The 13972-nt window shown below is 44.0% G+C and overlaps 1 protein-coding gene across 7 annotated transcripts; it reads left to right on the forward strand.

The window, feature by feature from the left end:
• The first annotated feature begins 184 nt into the window (after window positions 1-184).
• On the forward strand, window positions 185-13665 carry UBE2B (ubiquitin conjugating enzyme E2 B). 7 transcript variants are annotated; one of them, XM_054841367.1, is made up of 7 exons: window positions 4846-4952; window positions 6723-6773; window positions 8635-8715; window positions 9426-9451; window positions 10530-10619; window positions 11498-11586; window positions 12391-13589. In XM_054841367.1, the coding sequence occupies exons 1-7, from the start codon at window positions 4909-4911 to the stop codon at window positions 12517-12519; spliced, it is 510 nt and encodes a 169-aa protein (XP_054697342.1). In that variant the 5' UTR covers window positions 4846-4908; the 3' UTR covers window positions 12520-13589. The 7 variants fall into 7 exon arrangements, with proteins under 7 accessions (XP_054697343.1, XP_054697344.1, XP_054697348.1 ...); XM_054841368.1 differs by lacking the exons at window positions 4846-4952; window positions 6723-6773 and adding an exon at window positions 185-293; XM_054841369.1 differs by lacking the exons at window positions 4846-4952; window positions 6723-6773 and adding an exon at window positions 1060-1225.
• The last annotated feature ends 307 nt before the right edge of the window (window positions 13666-13972 follow it).

The following is a 13972-nucleotide window of genomic DNA, read 5'->3' on the forward strand; positions in this document are numbered from 1 at the left end:
AATCCCTCTTCTGTTTAGGGATGGCCCAGAACTGGTATAATAAATACACCACCCCTTTTGCAGCCAATGTGCTCTGAGGATCCTGGGAAAAGAGCCAAGGCAAAGTGATGTCATCCCGACAAAAGAGGCCACCTGGGGATGCTGGGGCAGGACAGAGTGTGAGCTGCAAGGCTGACCTTGGAATTGCAGGAGGAGAAGCCTTTCAGCCCGTTCTGCTTCTCCTCTCTGATGCAGCTGAGGACAGCCCAGAGCTCTGGTACGGACATGCCGGCAGCACCACCACCCCAGGCAGGGTGAGCAGACACAGTCTTCCACTGCTTAGTTTAAACCCAGACTGCTTTTGCCAACATAATTTCCAAACTTTGTCTCCAAATTTTAAACTTACTTTAGATGCTCGTATTAATTTGGCGGCAGAATTTCAGAGACAATTCAGTTTCATGCTATTTTGTGTGCAAAGCAGCCTATGAGTCACCACATACCCTGGCAATGATGCAGGTCGAGTTTTCAAGCCATTTTCCCCTTGTTTTATACATTTAAAGCTGCTAACCGGTGGAAACTTAACTTCTCATTGTGGTTTTGTTAAGAGATTTTTCTGATTTCTCACACAATATTTTCACGTCCGCTGTCTGTCCTGTGTCCTCGTGCTTGCACTCCACTGCCGTTCCTCAACTTCACTTTGACAAGGATCTCGTATGCTTTCATCTAGTTTTATTTATTCACAAAAGGGCAAATGTTTGAACTAATTTGAGGCACGTACAGTTCTTTAAACATATATTTATAGATAGAGGAGTAACACCTGAAGGCAGCAGCACTCCCACTATCCTAAATGTTTCTGCAAGCCCTTGAGGCTCCCAACCCCTCAGTCCAGCTGTTTTTAAACATATATGGGGACAGAGAAGACTCGGATATCTGCGTTATCGCACGGTTCCAAAGATGACTAATGGTATTTTCGAAAGCGGCCCCGAGCCCTGGGCCCCGCCGGGCCTCTCGCACCGGCCGGAGCCGCCAAGCCCTGATGCCATGGCAACGGGCGGGGCGGTGCCGCGCTGACGTCAGACGCACGGCCGGGCGGGGCTCCGCCTCGCGCTCCCTCAGAAAGGCTCTTCCCGCGGGCAGGCGCGGAGCTTGAGGGTGTTATCGCTTTCTCCTCAGCGGGAGCTGGTCGTTAAATGTGTCTTACTCGGGCAGACGCGGCTGTCTTTGCCTCCGCGGGCCGTGGTGTCAGGTAATGGAGAGCGTTCAGCAGCGCCGGGCTGGTGAGAGGGGTAACTGCTGCCCCCAGAGGCAGAACTACCATCTCCTTCCTCCGGTCTTTGCAGAAGTAAATGAGTACCTTCATAAAATTTGAGGAGAATTCCTGTAGGATTTTTGACAAACCCTGAAGCAGGTGGCCGCGTTGAGCCTGTGCAGAAGTGAAGTCACTAGGAACAAGTGTTAAATATTGTCAGCCGGTTTAGTGGAGAGAGGCAGGTCTGGTAGCTCTTGGGTTTTGTTGTGCTTCTAGCTCCTGTTCGTAGTATGTTCTTAAGTAAATAAGAGCACACTTCACTGAAATACAAAGAATAATCACCAACAGTTTCCTGTCAAAATAAGAGGCTAGGTTGAGTAGGTCTATACAGGGATTTTTTTCTGAGTCTGGTATTTTTCTTGAAAACTTGAAGTGGGGTTAGAGGCAGTGATAGACACAGAGGAGGCTCTGGAAGATGAGCTGTGAATTGGGGTACGTTGAAGTAACACCCTTAAATCAATAAGCTGTGGGGGTTCAGAGGCTGCTTCTACCTCTGCTGCTGTGTAGATTAAAGAAGCCCCTTCATTCTCCTCTGTACTCCGGCACCATTTACTTGGTCCTGCATTGGAGCTAAGGGTGAGCAAATCAATCATTTCTTTGCCACATGACCCAGTGGATTATCTTTGTTCCCGAGTGCTTTGGGAAGAAGGATCATCTCTCCTGAAGAACAGCGTGACACAGTGCGTGGCATGGCACCTGGCATGGCAGAGTCTCCCATGTCATTCCTTGGCGGCTGCTGCAATGAAGGAGAACAAAACCAGTTTCTAACAGGTGATTCCCCAGTTTTGGAGTCCTGGGCTTGGCTGATGTTGATATAAATAACTCTTCCCAGAGGGATGCTACAGCATGAGAGAGTGACCTGGAAAAAAAAAAAAATGAAGTTACTAGGAGGATGGATTGTTTTAACAGAAAAGCAAGTAGTTTGCTTTCACTGGTACTTCTCAAGCTTGTCATCTGATGGGACAAAGTTACCTTAGAAATGTTTAGGTTTTGCAAAATGCTTACACAAATATGTAGTGTTTACTTAAGGTTAATATAGAACAACTGTGCTGCAAAATGCTACATTTTTATTTAATGTAATCCCCTATCAAATATCATTTTGTTGGAAAAATAGGGATAAAAATGGAACTTGAAACAACTTTCTGATTGGGAAGTTGTACCTATTTCAGTACTATTCAAGATGTTTGCAGAAGGAAAACATTCATTCATGTTCTAGACTGCACGCTGTGTAAGGATGTCTTCCAAGTTTTTGAAGCACTGTTACAGTTGTAACAGTTGCACAGAAAAAAAACCCCAACCCTCCAGACACCAAATGAAAAAGTTAGTTCTGAAATTGTTGTTTCCACCTGGCTCTGGAAGTCAGTGGGTTACAACTATAGTATGAATTGAAAACATTTAAACTAAAATGCCCGTAGTAAAATTAAACAGTGATGCATTTAAAGTCATTAAGCAAGGAAGTACTGGAAATAATTATCGGTAGATATAACTCTAAAGTGATTATTCAGTGCAGATTTCATTTTGAGACATATTAAACCACCTTAGCAACGGCAGAGCCTCTCTTACTGTTACAGTGGGACTGATTTTTTTTAAACTAGCTTAGAATATAGTTAACTTCATGTTAAAACCTTACATGTGCCATACAATCCACAGAGCAGAAATTGCAGATTTCCTTTTCAGAGGGAAAAAAAATAAAGCTTTATTAATTTGTTAATAAAACTGTTAATAAAACTAACCAGCCACACCTGAGTAACTGCCAGGTAGGATTTAAAAAAACCCCATTCCATTAGATCCCATCAACACCCTGTTCCCTGGTGGTGTCAGAGGAGAAGAAATGGTGTTGCTGTTGAGATATTGTTGAAAAAGTTAAATCCAGCATAAGAGTTCAGATTTAATTCTTGTTTGCGCCTGATGTTTGAGGTTTGTTTTGTTTTTTTTCCTCTGTGCAGGCAGTGAGTTTTGGCCTGTTGGGAGAGTTTAGAGTGACTTGAGCTTCAAAGGGTGGAGAGCTGCCCTTCAGGTGGGGGATGCTCTCGCTGGGCAATTGCAGCAGAGTGTGCATTAATAGTGAAATAATTAAAGTTCTTAAACAGATTTTAATTATTTATACAGGTCCAAGCTTGCACTTGTTTTTTTACAGTCTGCCTTCTCCCTTACGAGTTAGCTGGAGCTAAATATAAACTGTAAAAGGCTGGAGGAGCAGCAGTGGAATGTAAAATTAAAGCGCGTGTGTGATGGGAGGAGGAGGAAAATCCAGAGGAGAGGATTACTTGGCAGGAACCACTTCCCATGAGCATGGGGATAATGTTTCAGTGGCTGGGGAAGGATGGTCTCTTGTTACTGAGCTGCTTCGAAAAGCTTGCTGCTGTGCAGTATCAGGCTTTATGTGAACTCCTATGCTTTTATCTCACTTTTAGCATCCGATTCAATTTTCAGTGGGGTGGGATGTTGGCTTAAGGAGCGTTCAGGGCCTAAGTCCTTGCAGGTAGAACCCTGACCCATGTGAGGTACTGGTTCAGAGCAGCGTTTGGGTCGGTCTGTGTCTGAAGTAACCTATGTCAGCGGGGCTGCTGCAGCGCGGGCTTGGCACGACCTTTGGCAAAAAGCGGTTATGAGCTTTGTGCTATATTAAACCCAGGATCGATGTTCTTCAAGCACAAGGGTAGCCGGAGGCAAAAGAAATGGGCAGAGGATGAAGACAGTGTTTATTTCTGTCACTTCATTATGAGTCTCATGATGTTTTGACCTCTTTAAAATCATCTGAAAGAAAGTGAGGAGGCATGCATGATCACACAAATCCAAGTTCTGGGGCTAACTTCTAAGGCTCCAAGTAAGAATTAGGTCATGGCTTCAAAGACATCTGCTCGAGTCTGCTGGAGTAACAGGATTAACAAAAATTAACATCACTTCTCTGGTTCCCCACTGCCTTGCTCCAGAGCACAAGCCTATGGCGTACAAATATTTTTCTGCAGTGATTTCTGACCATACCCGTTTGCTGTTACACCGTGTTGCCACGTAGCTTACATCAGCCCTTCCCTCCCTCGCCCCCCCACGTATGTATAGACCGTGCCTGCCCTCAGCCGCATTGCCCTGGCTGGAGAGGCTCTGCGCTGCAGGGACACCCTGGCTCCTGGAGCCATCTCCAGTCCAAGGTTCTTCAGCAGCTCCAAACCCAAAGCAGAGCTGCTGTTTCTCCGCTGCTGCACTCTGCTGTCTTTGAGCCCAAAGTTGTAATTTGGGGGGGGGAATATATATATATATTTTTATATATATATTTATATATATATTTTTATATATATATATGTCTTCCACGGGCTGAGGCAGTTCTGGTGCGCACTCGGGAGCCGGGCACTGCGGTGTCCCAGCCTCTTCCTAAACGCCTCTACGCCCGGAGGTAGCGCGGCCGCCCGGGGCTCCGCGGACGCGGAGTTGTCCGCAGGCACCTCCCCCTGTACTGGGGTGGGCGGGCCCGAGCCCGAGCCCCGCCCCTTCCCTCCCCGCCGCCCGTGACGTCGACCGGCCCCACGGCGCGGCCCGCCCCCCGCGGAGGGAGACGCCATTGCGGGTTGTTTGTGCAGGCGGCGGAGGGAGGCGGCGCCGCGGCCTCTTTCCCCGCGGCGATCATGTCCACCCCGGCGCGGCGCAGGCTGATGCGCGACTTCAAGAGGTGAGCGAGACTCCCCCCCCCGGCCCCGCCGCTGGCTGCCCCGCGGGGAGTGGGTACCCTGCTCGGGGAACGGGGCCGGCCTGGCACCGGGGGAAGCGGAGCCAGGCTGCGGGCCTGATCCTGCCGTTTGCGGGGACGGGGCTCGGGCTCGCACCGCTGGTCTGTCCCGGCTGAGGGGACAGAGCGGTCCCCGCGGGCAGCAGCACGGCGAGGAGCCGCAGCGCGCTGCGCGGGGGGGGAGGCGGCGTGTCCCGGGCCGTCCCTGCGGCCCCGCTCCTTTGTGCTGGGGACGGGAGCTGGCGCGGAGCCCCCGGGTCCTCCCCCGGTGGGTGCCACCGGGCGGCGGGGCAGGGGCGCGCTCCGGGCCAGCGGCCTCGCCCGTTCGCCTCTCGGGTAGCGGGGGTGGGAAGTGTCGCGGGGAGCTCTCCGGGGAGGCCGCCCCCGTGCCTGCCCGGGTGAGCAGTGGGGTCCCGCCGGGCAGGGCCGGCTTTGTTCGTGCTGGGCGCCGCGGCCCCAGCCGCCCGCCTCGCCCGTGCGCCGACGGCTGGGGGCGTCTGAGGATAAAAGTTGAAGCGGTGCCTCCAAAACAAGGGCAGCCCCCGGCCTCCCCGCCTGCCTGGGAAGGGCGCGGGTCGGGGGAGCCGCCCCAGGAGCGGCACCTGACCCGCGGGGGGGGCGGGGGGCAGAGGCGGTGGGATGGGGGTTAACCGGGCGGGAGTCCGGCCGCCGAGGGAGCGAGGGGTTTGGGAATGTTCAGGGAAGGTTCAGGCTGTCAGGTGTCGGGGTTAGATGTGAGTATCTTACCGGTGCCCTTGCCCTAGGAGGGCCCGGCGGTGCAGAGCTGGCCGAGGCCGAATGTTTGTGCCGTAATTCCCGCCCCTCCTTCCCTGTCCTCGCACAAGCTTTTGAATACCGAAGGTGTTTGGCCCAGTTTTCTGAACAGACCAGGCTGTAGATGCATTTGAGGCTTGTTGGGCTGACAGTCTCCGAAAATAAGTACAAGTCGGGATGGCCATCTAAAAATGAAGTGCAAAGAATTAGAAAACACTTCATTTGTCTGTATGTAATAAAAAGCAAAATGCCCTTTAATGTTTTTATGCACATGGTATTCTAAGATTTTAAATCATGGGGAGTCTTTTGTATAATATATACAAACTGCTAAAGAAGCAGTTATTAGTTGTACTCTTTTAAATGTTAATGATTGAGCCACAGACTCTAGAATAATTTATTTCCAGTCTGACATGTAAACACACTTAGAGAGTGTGGAAAAAGGTGGGGGGTTCTTTTGTAAGCTTTACAATGTGTCGTATGATTTCTCTGGACTGGAGTTGCTCATAAGTTATTGGAGGTGAGTCAGCTTTGATAGTGTCTCTTTTTTTAGCGTAGCAATGTTATACCAGTACCTGAAAATACATCAGTAAACAGTTGACGCGTATTGTAGTTGCTTTCCGTGACCGCATGTAAAACTACAGTGGTAGAAGCCTGATTTGTGAATCTACAAAAAGCTGGACGTTTTTGATATGCGGAGCCTACCTCTTCTGTTGTATTTGGGTGTTGGTATTTGCTAAGTGGGTGTTGCTTGATTCCTGTTCAAATCAAAACAGGACATTGAGTTTTTCTTTATTGTATTTGATGACACAGATGACATGAATCAGTGATTTATTTTTTTTCAGGATGAGGAACTAAGTAATTTTTCAGGATTGTAATCAAACATGGTTTTGATGATTTTATAATCTTAGAAGGACTGGTTTAATAACTTTGAAATTTCAGGTGGAGCGGAGACCTGAAAGCTGTGGAAAAGTATAACCAAATAAACACAAAGTAAATCAAACTTACTTACAAGTATATGACAACTTTAATACCCCAACATGTATGCAACTTTTTCATGTCAGTTTTCTTAATTTTCTCTTTCCTACTGTTATATTTTTGTGTAGCCTTGTGTTAGTTGTACTTCATACTGAAAAAGCAGACCGTGTGCTGTGAACTCTAATTCACTTTGCTAAACTCCTTTTGCATACTGTGATTGTCAAGAGCAGTGAAGAGAGAACAGTTCTCTCTTCAAAATTAGATCTTGTGTTCCCTAATTTGTTTGACTAAACCAACAGAAAAATAAGTTTGGGGTTTTTTTTTATTTTTGCTGTTGGAAAAGGGGCTACAAATACTACATTTTCCCTAGCTGTTAAAAGATTCCCAAGCCCTGTTTGGATCAGTCTAATTTCCAGTCCTTGCCACAACCTTTCTGTAGTTAGACCCTTAGAGAGCAGGGTGCCCATGAGCTTTTAAATTGATCTAAAAACCAAAGCCATCCTTCAGATACATTTGTCAGGGTGAATGCTTAGGCATTATTATTGGCATGCAGGCTGGCTGTCACGTAGGAAGAAGTCCCGTTCCTGCTCTCCCTGACCAAAATAGTAGGTGGTTTATGCTGTTGGTACTAAGCTGTCTGAACTGTGCGTGCTTGGAGAGCAAGGATGTAAACACAGAGTTCAGAGGAGATCTGAGCTGCAAGCAGAGCGAGCCCTGCTTCTGGGCTGTCTCTGTAGGGCAATGTCTTTGCTCAGCGTCCATGTACACATACAGTTTTATCACAAACTTAGGCAGTGCAAATGCAGGAGAACGGAGCGGCTGTATATCAGTGTCAGCTCTGAATAAATCTGCATTTACACACCGACGTATAGTTAGAGTTTGTCCCTCAGTCTGTAGGGCTTTTGGTGGTGACTTGCTCATAATGCTGTACTGTGATGTGGTCAGACCTCATGTTAACACTAAAGAATTGCTTTTGAAGCAAGGGCAGTCACTTAACTTTCTTTACTGTTGCATAACTCAAGACGCTGAATAGGCGGGGTGGGTAGGAGCTGTCACTGAAGGGGGTTGATGGGGCAAATTGCTCGTCAGGGGATCAGGGCTTGCTGGTTTGTGTTGTTCAGGGTCTTGGGTGGTCTTTAAGCAGAAACATTGGTACACGGAGGGTATCTGGATCCTAATCTTTGGTTGCAATATATATTTATCTGATCCAAGTTTATGTGGCTTTCAGTAAGTAATGTGCTTTTCCCCTTGTCCAAGGATTAAGGAACTAAAAAGAATTTTAAATGCTTCAACAATTGCTTTAGAGATAAACACATTTGCTGAAGTGGTAAGAGGGAGCAGTACACAAAGTTGCTCCCTTTTGAAGCAATCGGATTGCCAGTCAAAATAGGCTTATACCAAATTTAGCTGCATTGCATGCACGGATCTGAGAATGCAGGAGAAGCTCCACTGAGAGTCCCTTGCGCTTAGTCCCCACAAGTGCGCTGTGTAAGTGTCACTGGCTGGTTTTCAGCTCCTGTTTGTAATTTGTTCTCTTCATTGTAGCAGCCAGCAGCAATTGCTCTCTCATAGTTCGCTGTGTAGTACTGTAAATCCCAGCTGTACGTGGTGCTTTAAATTATTCTTAGAGTTAATGCTTTGCTCCCAACACACTTAATCTAACCTGTTGGGCTGTTGTAGTGTGTTGATGTAATACGTGAGAAAAATCTTGATGTGGTTTGTCTTTCGGAGTATTGATAATCTGCATGTAATGCTTTGCGCATTCTCTGACTTTGAGAAAATACTTACAAAATCTGGATGTTACTGTTAAATTCTACTTGCAGGTGGAAGAATTTCATTTATATAAGGCTTGTCATTCTATATTTGTAATTTGTAGATTGCAAGAAGACCCTCCTGTGGGTGTCAGTGGTGCACCATCTGAGAATAATATAATGCAATGGAATGCAGTTATATTTGGGTAAGAGTTTTTGATCACTATAAAATTCTGTATCAAAGGGCTAAATATAACAAAACCCGGGTTTTGTTTTTTACAATGATTCTTTTCTTTTATGTACATAGAGTCAGGAAACTTAGAAAAACGACTAAGTGTGCTGTTGCAGTAAAAATCTGTTTTCAGTGGTAATACAGAATGCAAAGGAAAGAAAAAATTGTTCATCATCTTTGTTGAATAAAGCTTGCATATGGCTTAATAATTAGGTTAGACTGTGTAGGAGTTGGGCTATGAAAAAGCAGGCTTGCTCTTTAAACTACCTAAGAGCCGCATGTTCTTGGCCATTAAATCCAGGTGTATTAGCAGTGATTGGATTGATTCCCAGTGGAATGAGGTACAGGTTCTGTCTAGGAAGTTACATTACGTATCCTACAGAACAGGAACTGGCTCAGTATCCTTTCATAAAACTGAAGTATGCTTGCTAGTAATTTGCTCGTTAATTCCAATCTAGTTACCTAAGGCACATGTATTGTTTGGGATGATGATAAAGTAGATATCTCCACTAGCAGATTGGTTATGGGAAGGTGTCTTAGATATGACAAAGCTCTCGGAGGTTGCCTCTGGATACTTCTCTAAAGATTTAAATTGTTGCCTCTACCTATATATAAATTTATTGTGCCTGTTTAGAAGTAGGTAATGATGATTTTTAACTGGAGTTTATTTTTAAAATCTTTCAGGCCAGAAGGGACACCTTTTGAAGATGGTAAGCAGCAAACTTTTACGTCCTCTGTCATTCTTGTAAATATTGCCAGTATTGACATTGTTCTGCTCTGAAGAAATAATAGATGTTATCTGTGTATAGTTTGGAATAAACTAAGCAAGCAAGTGAAGGAGTAAAGTCAAAGTGTTGTTGGCTCTAAAAATATGTATTTTGATGTAAGCTGTGTGTTGTAGTGGTTGATGGTTGGTTAGAAAGCTACGAAGCAATGCTTACATCAAGACTTGTTTATACATAGAACACTAGAGCTTTTAGTGGGGGACGTTGGTCTTATGCTGCCAGATGTGTTTTCACATCTCCAGAGCTAAGCTCAGCAAGACAGCATGCTTTTCTGGTTTCATCTCTGTGGCATGTTTGATTCATCTCTCTTCTCCTAATGAAGAACAGGTGAAAAATCTTGAATTGTTCTGAATATAGAACTCAGTGAGGGGGAGGGAAAACCAAATTTGTACATAAACATGAAAGTTGGTGTGTAATGAACCACCCTTAGGCATATGAGAAATAAGGAGTTTAATAATTATAGTATTATTGCAGTAATTGGCAGCAGATGGGTTTTTCTCTGTGTTGGGCTGGAGGAGTTACAGTAACTTATTCACTGATCCATAATAAAGGTTTTCGGTGAATCAGTCATGAGCTCCAAAGTCAGAGCTTGCTGATTATGAAATTCCAGTGTTTCTTTGCTGGCACCACAGTCTTAATGAAACACCTTAAAGTCACTGAAGTCCTTGGAACCGGCATATCGATTCACAGAAAAGGGGGAGGGTGGTGGGATAATTGATGTTGGGTCTAGCTACCTTTCCCACGTATACAGTGAGCCTCCAAGTTTCTACCTAGCTGCTGCTGCTGGGTTTATTACTGTCACTAAGTAGTAGTACCATAGTGCCATTATCATTTGAAATACATGACAAGAAACCAGACTCAGTCTTGTTTGTTTATATAATGGTGAGAAGAAATACTGATCATGGAGCACATAAATTAACTTAAGTTGTATATGTTCTTGGGGGTGGTTTTGTGGGGTTTTTTGTTGGTAGTTATCTGATTGCGTTTATGTTTGTTTGGACAGGTACTTTTAAACTAGTAATAGAATTTTCAGAAGAATACCCAAATAAGCCTCCAACTGTTAGGTTTTTATCAAAAATGTTCCATCCAAATGGTGAGTAAATCATTTTTATTTAGCCATAATACCCATTAAATATTATGGTGTGGTCATGTATTCTGCGAAGCTCCGGAATGCTTTACAGCTCTCCATCTCTCTCCATTGCCACCTCCCAAGTCGGTGTCTAGGACAGCAACTGCTTGATGAAAAATTAAGAATTATGATGCCATTAAGGAGCAGCTATCTGTCTCTTTCTAATCAATATATAGCCTCAGTAGCAAAGCCTGTGAGCATTTTCGGCAGCAGCTGCACTTAGGTTGGCTTAAAAGACAATTCTGGTTGCAGATTCCTGTATGCCTCTGACAGTTTTTGTAATTTGTTGCTTTTCGTTGGCACGAACAGGCTGGAAGACTGGGGTGTAGGAGTTTGGCCAATCTCAGTTTCGTACAGACTCTGGTATTAAGACTACTGATAGGTATCCAGGCAGAAGTAGGATTTCAGGCACACTTTTCAGTATTTTCTGTTGTCTGCCTTAGTGTCTCTCATAGTGAGTGCAGAATATGTGAAAACAGGGCAAGAACTCCATCCCTTCACGTGTGAGTCCGTTCAGACGGTGAGATGCTTGGCTGGTGCAGTGGATTCCTCACCTCTGTGTGTAGCTGGGCCAATCACACGAGAGGAGCAAGAAACCAGGTCTACCGTAATCTTTAGACCTTCCTTCTTTTCTTCTTAAGTGTTCTGTTACTTCCAGTAATACATCTTCAAAATGCAAGTGTCAAACTACGTAAGATTGTCAGACATAACTGCTGTCCTCTTCCCTAAAGCATTAATTTAAGCACAGACTGAATTGGAACAGTAACCGTGCCTTGAACAGTATGTAATGAACAAACTATAAATTTTATAGTTTCTAAATGATATCTATGTTGTATTTGCAGTTTATGCGGATGGTAGCATATGTTTAGATATTCTTCAGAATCGCTGGAGTCCAACATACGATGTTTCATCTATTTTAACTTCAATTCAGGTAACTTCATGTCTGTTTTAGCAAATTATATTGTTGCTAGTCTGTATTCCAGAATATGCAACTCAGTGGTGGGGCTAGCATGTATCTATATCGAGGGGGACTTCAAATTTCTGTGAGTTAAGCGGTTGCTTTTTAGATCAAATAAAGGTGAAGGTGCTGACTTATGGTATTTAGTTATTTTGAGGTACAAAACTGCCATTAGATTTTTTTTTTACAGGAAGACAGTTACTGCTTTGGATTCCTTTTAAACTGTTTTTAGTCAAGATGGGAGGTCAGATGTAGAAATTTGCCTAGTGTATGAAACGCTGTAACCTTTCTCATGAAGTCTTGCCCTGTGAAGTCGTCAAGGAGACAAGATTGCTGAAACCTGCTTTACTCAGAATAAGTGAAAATGGTCTGGCACAGCAAAAATGAACACTTCTCCTCCTGTGATTGTTTTTATTTTTCTACAGTGAAGTTTTGTAGGCAGCATCGTAAGCCCCTCTTTAGTCCTGAATGACAAAAGTCGTGTAATTACCGAATAATCAATTAGTATCGTGCTGCTAACTGGCACAAATGACAGTGTATCTGTTAGGTTTGTGAACCTAGAAATGTACAGTGCTGATGCTTCTGCAATGTGTAATTTGAGGTTCAGTAGTGTAATTATGGGTGCCTAACCATGAGTTTAACTGTTGTTGTTTTTTTTTCAATTGGGCTCTTCTGAGTCACGTTTTTCTCCTGAAACACACGTGATTTGAAAGCTGCAAGTTGATTTTTTTTCCCTGATTTAAAACGTGTTGGTTTGTCTCACGTTTTGTTTTACAGTCTCTGCTTGATGAACCTAATCCAAACAGTCCAGCAAACAGTCAGGCGGCACAACTTTATCAGGAAAACAAGCGTGAATATGAGAAAAGAGTTTCAGCTATTGTCGAACAAAGTTGGAATGATTCGTAACAGCTGCTTTGTTACTCTCCATCCTCATAATCATTACGTACAATTTAACTCTCAATAGAAAGGCTACCAGAAATTTCAAGTGCCACAGTTCTAAGAATTTGCATAAAAACTCATTTGCAACCAAAATTAAGCCCTCCAGTTTAGGAAACTTAAACGCTTGTGTATCTTGATTAACGTACTTTTTATTGCATGGTATGAACTAAGTTATTGCTACATAAATTTGTAATATATCCTGTTTGTATTTTTTTTCCAAGTGTATAATGTTGGTGTGGAGTTTTCATGACAGAATATACACATTTTGTAAATCTGTACTTTTTCAAATATTGAATGCCTTATTTTTGAATTCTTTAGATTTTTAAATTGGAGAAAAAGCACTTAAAGTTTTTATATATAAATATTTCATGTAAAACTGTTAAATACATAACCTTAGTGCAAGACATTCTGCTCTCACTCTGTATCTTTCAAAGGGCTCAGTTTTAGTCCATTTTTCCTTTTGGTACATGCTGATTATACCATGCACTTTACAAACAGAAAAGTTAATCCATGATGTAACTGTCTTCACTAGATGTCTCTGCTTCTGCACCAGAGCTTGATTCTGTGTCCCCTCAGTTGTATGAGGAAGAGAAGTATTGGTAGCTGCCAACTTGCACATGGGGAAACAGATGTAACTGTTTTGCTACAAGTCCCACATTAAACCAGCAGCAGTGTTGCAAACAGGACCTGGATGACCAGGCTTGATGATAATGTATTCTAATAACTTTTATTTTTCAGGGAGATTGTATTTAGCAAGTTGTAAAACATTGTCATCGAAAGCTGTCCTATATTCACATACTGATACTGTAATATGGCTTTGAATGTCTTCTCATAAGTGAAGAGGTGTCCTGTTAGTTTCCCTTAGGGGTAGGGAAAAAAATTAATCAACGGAAGAAAATGTGCCTGCAGATTTAATGGCGTTACTGTTTGGAACTTGGCTGCATACCACGTGGTCAGGTCTCGTGTCTGTATTGCAGAGGTTCCACATAGTCTTAAATTGCGAGTTTTAAAGAAGAATGGTTTTGGGTTTGTCAGTGTCGATGTGGTCATTTCTTACTGTATTCTGTGAGCCAGGCTGGATGGCTACAGTAAAGAAGTAAGCTTTTTTTGGCTTGGGGTTTTTTTGGGGTTTTTTTTTTTTTTCCCCTCTCAGCAGCAAAATTGTAATCCATTTGTCATAATTCCAGCCAGCATTACACATGTATTAAAACCCCCAAAGCCCACACCAAAATGCAATGCTGCCTGAAAAGCAGTGGAAGTTTATTTCAGCTAGAAAAGGTTGTTTATTCGCAATAGCCATCACTAAAAGTCTCTGTTAATGCAGTGGAACAGGAATATCGATTTCTACCTCATACCTGCTCAGAAAGTTGCTCTGTACTTCACAGGAGCAGCGCTGTGAAGTTCAGGAACAGCAATTGGA

Source organism: Grus americana, chromosome 14, assembly GCF_028858705.1.
Source record: "Grus americana isolate bGruAme1 chromosome 14, bGruAme1.mat, whole genome shotgun sequence".
Classification (NCBI taxonomy): Eukaryota; Metazoa; Chordata; class Aves; order Gruiformes; family Gruidae; genus Grus; species Grus americana.